Source organism: Theobroma cacao, chromosome 10 (genome assembly GCF_000208745.1).
Source record: "Theobroma cacao cultivar B97-61/B2 chromosome 10, Criollo_cocoa_genome_V2, whole genome shotgun sequence".
NCBI classification, from domain to species: Eukaryota; Viridiplantae; Streptophyta; class Magnoliopsida; order Malvales; family Malvaceae; genus Theobroma; species Theobroma cacao.
Genome location: NC_030859.1, coordinates 936,561 through 944,017, shown reverse-complemented (window position 1 = coordinate 944,017; position 7,457 = coordinate 936,561). Strand labels below are relative to the sequence as shown.

The 7,457-nt window shown below is 37.0% G+C and overlaps 3 protein-coding genes across 3 annotated transcripts in view; all 3 read left to right on the top strand.

Moving 5' to 3' along the window:
- LOC18585881 (receptor-like protein kinase ANXUR2) lies at positions 200–628 on the top strand. Its single transcript, XM_018128747.1, has one exon. It carries the CDS (start codon positions 200–202, stop codon positions 626–628), a length of 429 nt encoding a protein of 142 aa, XP_017984236.1.
- LOC108663787 (receptor-like protein kinase FERONIA) lies at positions 1,537–2,337 on the top strand. The gene has a single exon (XM_018129105.1). It carries the CDS (start codon positions 1,563–1,565, stop codon positions 2,307–2,309), a length of 747 nt encoding a protein of 248 aa, XP_017984594.1. The 5' UTR covers positions 1,537–1,562; the 3' UTR covers positions 2,310–2,337.
- The window catches only part of LOC18585880 (receptor-like protein kinase FERONIA), a 10,740-nt gene continuing 6,655 nt past the window's right edge, over positions 3,373–7,457 (top strand). Inside the window, exon 1 of the mRNA XM_018129099.1 lies at positions 3,373–4,230. Coding sequence (XP_017984588.1) covers positions 3,470–4,230 — 761 coding nt within the window. The 5' untranslated portion in view covers positions 3,373–3,469. The remainder of the gene's footprint in view (positions 4,231–7,457) is intronic.

Here is a 7,457-nt window from a genome sequence, read left to right as displayed (position 1 = left end):
TACTCCAGTTGAAGAGGCGATTGGAGGGTAACTCTTGGGGTAGTTTTAGAGTTCACTTCACGTCGAAATATTTTTGGACGACAAATGGGTCAGTAAGCTTTCTTATTTCGGGTTGTCCAAGATACGTCCGCATTCTTATCCTGACTCACCAAAAGCTTTGAAAAAAATAGACTCTCGAATGGTGGGTACTTTCGGTTATATGGATCCAGAGTATGCCCTTTATGGTATGCTGTCAGAAAAATGTGATGTGTACTCATTTGGGGTTGTTTTATTTGAAGTGTTGTGTGCTAGAAAGGTCTTTGATCTAAGCTTGGATGAGTATGAACTAGATCTAGCTGATTGGGTCCGCCAGTGCATAAGCCAAGGAACCATTTATAATGTCATTGATCCATATCTTAAAGGGAGGATAGCTCCTGAGTGTTTCAAGACATTTGTGGATGTCGCTTATTGTTGTATTAGTGCGAAGGGAGATAAACGGCCTGAGATGGGTGAAGTGGAGCTCATGTTAGAGTTTGCATTGGAGATGCAAGAGAAAGCAGATTCCGAAATGGTGGATGTTGATCCTCATGGTCAATGTATGTATGGAGAAGTATCATTTTGTATTCCTGTTTCTGATCACGGTTTGTGATATTGATACTAGTTTAAAACACATTAATATAAATCTAATTAAGATTGGATTAAAACAAATGTCAATCAATCCATTTTTGTTTTTGTGTTTTTGGTTCTATGCTAAGTGATAGCCTGAAACATTCTTCAATCTTGCTCTAGAAAACACTACTACTTGTGAATGAAGTATAAGGAGGCTAAGGGATGGATTAAGATGGAAGATTCACATAAAGACAAAAGAGCCAAGAAATTCCAATTCTCTGCATCTACTTTCTATAAATCGGATATATGCTATAATTTTCCATTTAAAATTACAAATGATCTCTAATTTTTAATTCTAAATTTACTTGATTTTCTTTTAATTCATTCATGTCTCACTTGATCGTGAGCAACATTATGATTAGAAAGATAAATTTACTCGATTTTTATTTTATTTTTATAAATATAGAATACTATGAATAAAATTTATGTTTTGACACAAGTCCTAAGAAAGATCAATGGTGAACATTACCATGTGAAATTTCATGTTTAAACAAAATCACACCATATTTTTTATTTATAAATTATATATTTAATTTGACCATAAAAATATATACATATATTTTTGAAAAGCGGTTGTTATTTATTCGAATTAAAGAAAGTATGCCCAACCAAAATCTTAGAGTATGTTGGTCAAAGACGTTATTGGCATAAACCACAAGCTTTGGTGGTGAAGTTTCGTGTACAATTACAAAAAGCTTAACCTGCTTGCAGGAAAGACAGGCGGCTAGAGAACAGAGAAAGCCCCAAGAGCCTAACTATGGAAATGTATACTTATATCAACGAATTCCCATTTTTTTTCTTAGTTGGAGCAGCCGCATTTATTTTTAATATAATTTGGTCAAAATCCTGATTGGACAAGTAGTCAAGTAATTTGCATACGAAAGCCGCCCTTGGACAGGGCTAATAAGGACGAGATGATCCTCGTATGCAAACTCATGATAAACGGGGCACTCCTTCATCATCTTTATGGTTCTGGTTATAATCCACTCCCATGGAAGCACAGGCTAAAGATATGCATTGGTGCAGCTCGTGGATTACATTACCTTCATACCGGAGTAAAGCATGGGGTAATTCACCGTGACGTCAATAGCGGCAATATTCTTTTGGACGACAAATGGGTTAGTAAGCTTTCTGATTTCACATTGTCCAAGATGCGTCCACAACCTTCATACTCTAGCATGTCAAAAGCTTTGGAAAAAATCGACTCACGAATGGTGGGTACGCCCAGTTATGTGGGTTCAAAGTATACCAAGGGTTGTGAACTTTCAGAAAAATGCGATGTTTACTCTTTTGAGGTTGTTTTATTTGAAGTGTTGTGTGCTAGACCAGTCGTTGATCCAACATTAGACGAGGATGAAAAATTTCTAATTCATTGGGTTCGTCGGTGCGTAGGCGAAGGAATCATTTATAATATCATTGATCCATATCTGATGGGGAGAATAGCTCCAGAATGTTTCAAGATATTCGTGGACATTGCTTATTGCTGTATTAGTGAGAAGGGAGATACACGGCCTGACATGGGTGAAGTAGAGTTGATGCTAGAGCTTGCATTGGAGATGCAAGAGAAAGCAGATTCCGAATTGGTAGATGTTGATCCTCATGGTAAATGTATGTATGGAGAAGTATCATTTTGTATTCCTGTCTCTGATTATAGTTTGTGATATTAATACTAGTTTAAAATTTACTTAATGACAATTTTTTTAATTAATCAAAATAAGTCAATTATGAATAATAATTTAATTAAGATTAAATTAAAAAATATAATAACTACTGAAACAAAATATTTCTCACTCTTTTATCTTTCTTCCTAATCCTGTTTGATGTAACTAACATAGTTTATAAATCTCATTCTTTTTGTTTATATTTTAGCTATGACTGTGATGATGGTTTTTTCTTCCTAAAACGGACACCTAACCAGATAATTTTCCAGAAAAAAACAAGCAAAAAGGGCTGACATAGATGCAAACCAGAAAACAGAAATCGAAATTAATTTATGGGCTCTAATTGGCCTTGTCTTGCTTCTTTGTGAACTGTAAGGCCTGGATTTTAATTTACATAAAAGAATCAAGGTTCCACTTGTCTTCCCATGGGAAGATTAGGGCCATTGGAGTTTGATGTCTTTGTTTTTGATACTAAAACTTTCTTGAAGAGCTTAGTGAGTGATCTTATGACAGGTTTGCACATTTCCAGATTTGGGGTAGCAAAAAGATTGTAACACAATTATTATTTTTTTTAGTTGTAAAAATTGGAGATAAATTTTTTTTTGAATACTAATAATCATTTTATTCATAATAAACAATAATATATGAGTATCGATTAAAGTCTGTTAGTCTGAAATCAGCTTGAAACTCCTATAGACATTATAAATAAATCTCAGTCTCAACATCATTCAAGATCAAGAACTCTAAAAAAAAAAAAGAAAGAGAAGTCCCTAATAAGCAGGCGGCACCAAGAGAAGTTTGGGAGACAATTGACAAACCGATTTTGTGCCGCCTACAGGCTACCGGGGCTTACAAGTCAAGAAAGATGTGATCATTTAATTCAAAAGAAGTTTTACATTTTGAAATTGATGAAAGTATTACGGTCATTGCATGTCTTCTATGATGGGATTTTTTGACATTTTATGTTTAGATTTTTCTCGCCGGTGATGATCATGAAGGCAAAGTCTTTAACTATGATGTACCAAAAAAAAAGTCTTTAACTATGGTTAAAGTACATGAATGCTTAAGTCAAAGGCAAGTGAGACTTCTCCTTGATGAGATAACACAACAAATATCAATCCAGATCCGAACTTGCTCGTTTCTCCTTCTTTACTTCCCCCATGGGAAATCCTTCACATTTTCTTCCAAGTTGCTTCAAAGTCTTTACGAAAACAGCAGGCCATAGAAAATCAGAAATAGGTAAGGGAAATGAAAAACACGCCAGGGTACAATATCCAACAGCTCTTCCTGAGGAAATTTACCATCAGCGTCAATTTTCTCTAACCGAGATCAAAGCTGCTACCAGCAATTTTCATCCAAAATCTCTTATCGCTGAAGGTTATTTTGGAAACGTGTTCAAAGGGATTGTTGATGATGGAAACTTGGTTGCTGTCAAACGCTTCAATCCAGATTCAGTACGAGATGCACTCAATGAGTTCCAAACCGAAGTGAAGTTGCTCTGCCAGCTGCGCCACCGACATCTTGTGCCTCTAATCGGGTACTGCAATGATAAGGACGAGAAGATCGTTGTATACGAACTCATGAAAAACGGGTCACTCCGTGATCATCTCTATGGTTCTAATTATGATCCACTGCCATGGAAGCAGAGGCTAGAGATATGTATTGGTGCAGCTCGTGGATTACATTACCTTCATACTGGAGCAAAGCATGCAGTAATTCACCGTAACGTCACGAGCAAGAGTATTCTTTTGGACGACAAATGGGTTGGTAAGGTTTCTAATTTAGCTCTGTCCAAGATGCGTTCACAACCTTCATACTCTAGCACGTCAAAAGCTTTGAAAAAAATGAACTCAGAACGAGTGATGGGTACTTTCGGTTATCTGGCTCCAGAGTATGCCATTCATGGTGACTTTTCAGAAAAATGTGATGTGTACTCATTTGGAGTTGTTTTACTTGAAGTTTTGTGTGCTAGAAAGGTGCTTGATCCAACATTGGACGAGTATGAAGTAGGTCTACTTGGTTGGGTCTGTCAGTGTATAGGGAAAGGAACCATTTATAATATAATCGACCCACATCTGAAGAGGAAGATAGCTCCAGAGTGTTTCAAAATATTCGTGGAGATCGCTTATTCCTGTATCAGTGAGAAGGGAGATACACGACCTGAGATGGGTGAAGTGGAGCTAATGTTAGAGCTTGCATTGCAGATGCAAGAGAAAGCAGATTCCGAATTGGTGGATCTCGATTCTCAAGGTGAATGTATGTATGGAGAAATATCATTTTGTATCCCTGTTCCTGATCACAGTTCGCGTGCAGACAGTATCAACAGCACATCAGAGTTTGAAGCCGAGGCAGGGGATTTGTATTCCAGAAGTACATCACTTGCATCTTCAGAAAATACTACTACCAAAAAAGAAGAAGAAAATTGTGGCCACTTTTTTGCCTTTGTGAATCAAGTGTGAGAAGAGGCCAAGGCATTGAAGAAGATGGGGTCTTCCTTTTTTATAGAATATAATGGATTTTGTTTTGATATTTTATTGCTTTCTGGCAATCAAGTGAGGATTTGCATGGAAATTGCCCCCATTTTTTCTCAATGGATGACTTCAGATTTTCCTAGAAATGTTCAGATTCAGGCTCATTTCCATTCACCAAGGTGCTAATAACTAAATAATTGATTTTTTTTTATAAATAATATTCTAAATAGATACGTTTCAAGCTTTTAAACTCAATAACAGGAGAAAAAGAAAGCTTGACAAAAGGGCCCATTAAGGAAAGATCATGGGCTCTAGCTCAAATGGGCAGATACTCTGGGCTAAGCCCCAAACAACCAAGAGGATACGGAGCGTTTTGTCTACCCGAGCCGCAAGCCCGGAAAGCAAATTTGGTTGAATGGCAAAAGAAATGAAACGGCGCGTAATTGCTTTGCAAAACGGTGGAACTCTGAAGCAGGAAACTTTGAAGCGAAGGGCGTGAAGAAGTTCGCCGTAATACTTCCTTTCAGAACAATTCAAAGACAGGCCGGCGGTGAGAATTTGATTCTAACTCTGTTTGGTTACTTAGAAAAACCCGACGGAAGTGAAAGAAGAACAAACTCTTTTGGGGCCTCTTCATGTTTGGTAAAGTTTACTAAAGAACTGCACACGGTTTCTTTGATAAAAGGCTTGAATGAAAAGAGAAAAGAATTTGTATTGACGAAGAAGAATGAAAAGTGTTTAACAAAATTTGGGTTTTTAAGGAAATATTTTTTTTTTTTTCATTTTTCATGTTGATTGATTTTAGAGAAAGTTGTAGTTGAATGCTTACAGATGAAATATATTTGAAAAGAAAGAAACTTTGAGCAGAAAAACCTCAAATTTGAGTTAAATATAATATGTTTAATTCTTTCGTGTTAATATATAATAATTTAGATTATGTCCACGTATTCATTAATCTCAAAAGCTAAGATATTTTTAATAATCTAATATATTCACGATGTCTTGAACCAAATATCTTTATCTCACTTGTAGTTCATAAATCTCACTCTTTTGCTTATATCTTATCTATGTTTGTGATTGAATGGTTTCTTCTTCCTGGTTCGGACCACCTAACCAGATAACTTCTCCCCCAAAAGGAACTCAGTTAGATGCAAACAAGAAAGTAGTAATGAACATTAATTAATTTGTGGGCTCTTGGCCTTTTCTTGCTTCTTGGTCAAGTGTAAGGCCTGGATTGTTTTTACATAAAGAATCAAGGTTCCACTTGTCTTGCCCATGGCAAGATTAGGGCCATTGGAATATGATGTGTTTGTTTTTGATATTAATACTTTGTTGAAAAGCAAGTGAAGGATTTTATGACAGGTTTGCACAGTTTAGATTTGGGGGGTGGCAATTGGAACACGAGTATCTTTAATAGTTGTGAAAATTGGAGACAATTGGTTGTGTCACCAATGGGGGCTTATGAGTCATGCAAGATGTGATTCTGCCCTTCTTTTAATTGAAGCGTAGTTTCTCATTATGGAATTGATGAAGGTATTAGGGTCATTCTATGACTTCAACGATAGGGGGTTTTTGACATTTTCGTATCGAATTTTCTTGACGGTGATGATCATGAAGGCACAGTTTTTGACTATGGTTAAATTAGTACATGAATGCTAGCGAAAAGCAAAGTCAACAAAGATTTCACCTTGATGAGATAACACCAGAAATATCAATCCAGATCAGGACTTGCTGCTTTCTCCTTCACTAGTTACCCAATGGGAAATCCTTCACAGTTTTTCTCAGGTTGCTTCGAAGTCTTTACGGAAACAGGAGGCCACAGAAAATCAGAAACAAGTAAGGGAAAGCAAGCCAGGATACAATACCCAGCAGCTCTTCCTGAGGAGATTTGCCTTCATCGTCATTTTTCTCTACTCGAGATCAAAGCTGCTACCAACAACTTTCATCCAAACTTGCTTATTGTTAGAGGTGGTTCTGGACAGGCGTACAAAGGGATTGTCGATGATGGAAACTTGGTTGCTGTCAAACGCTTGTATAAAGATGCAAAACCAGTTGCAGAATCAACTACAAGACAAAGACTCAAGGAGTTCCAAACCCAAGTGCTGTTGCTCTGCCAGCTGCGCCACCAACATCTCGTGTCTCTTATAGGGATCTGCAATGATAAGGACGAGATGATCCTTGTATACCAACTCATGAAAAACGGGACACTCCGTGAACATCTCTATGGCTCTGATTATGATCCACTCCCATGGAAGCAGAGGTTAGAGATATGCATTGGCGCAGCTCGTGGATTACATTACCTTCACACCGGAGCAAAGTATGCGGTAATTCACCGTGGTGTCAGTAGCAGAAATATTCTTTTGGACGACAAATGGGTTAGTAAGTGTTGGGAAATTGCGGAATTGTCTCTAAAGAATTGCCCAAGATCTAACCCAATCAATAGAATAAAGAAAGAAAGAAATCAAACACACCCACAAGAACACAAGAATTTACGTGGTTCGGTCTTTTGATGACCTACGTCCACGGGCACAACAACAGAGAAAAATTCACTAAGAGAAAAATCAGGAGATTACAAGAACAGTCTCAAACTCATAACCCTTATCCCACGTACACCTAAATCACTCTCTCTAAATCTAGGTGATAATTATTCTTTAACCCATAGGGTCCTTTTATAGTA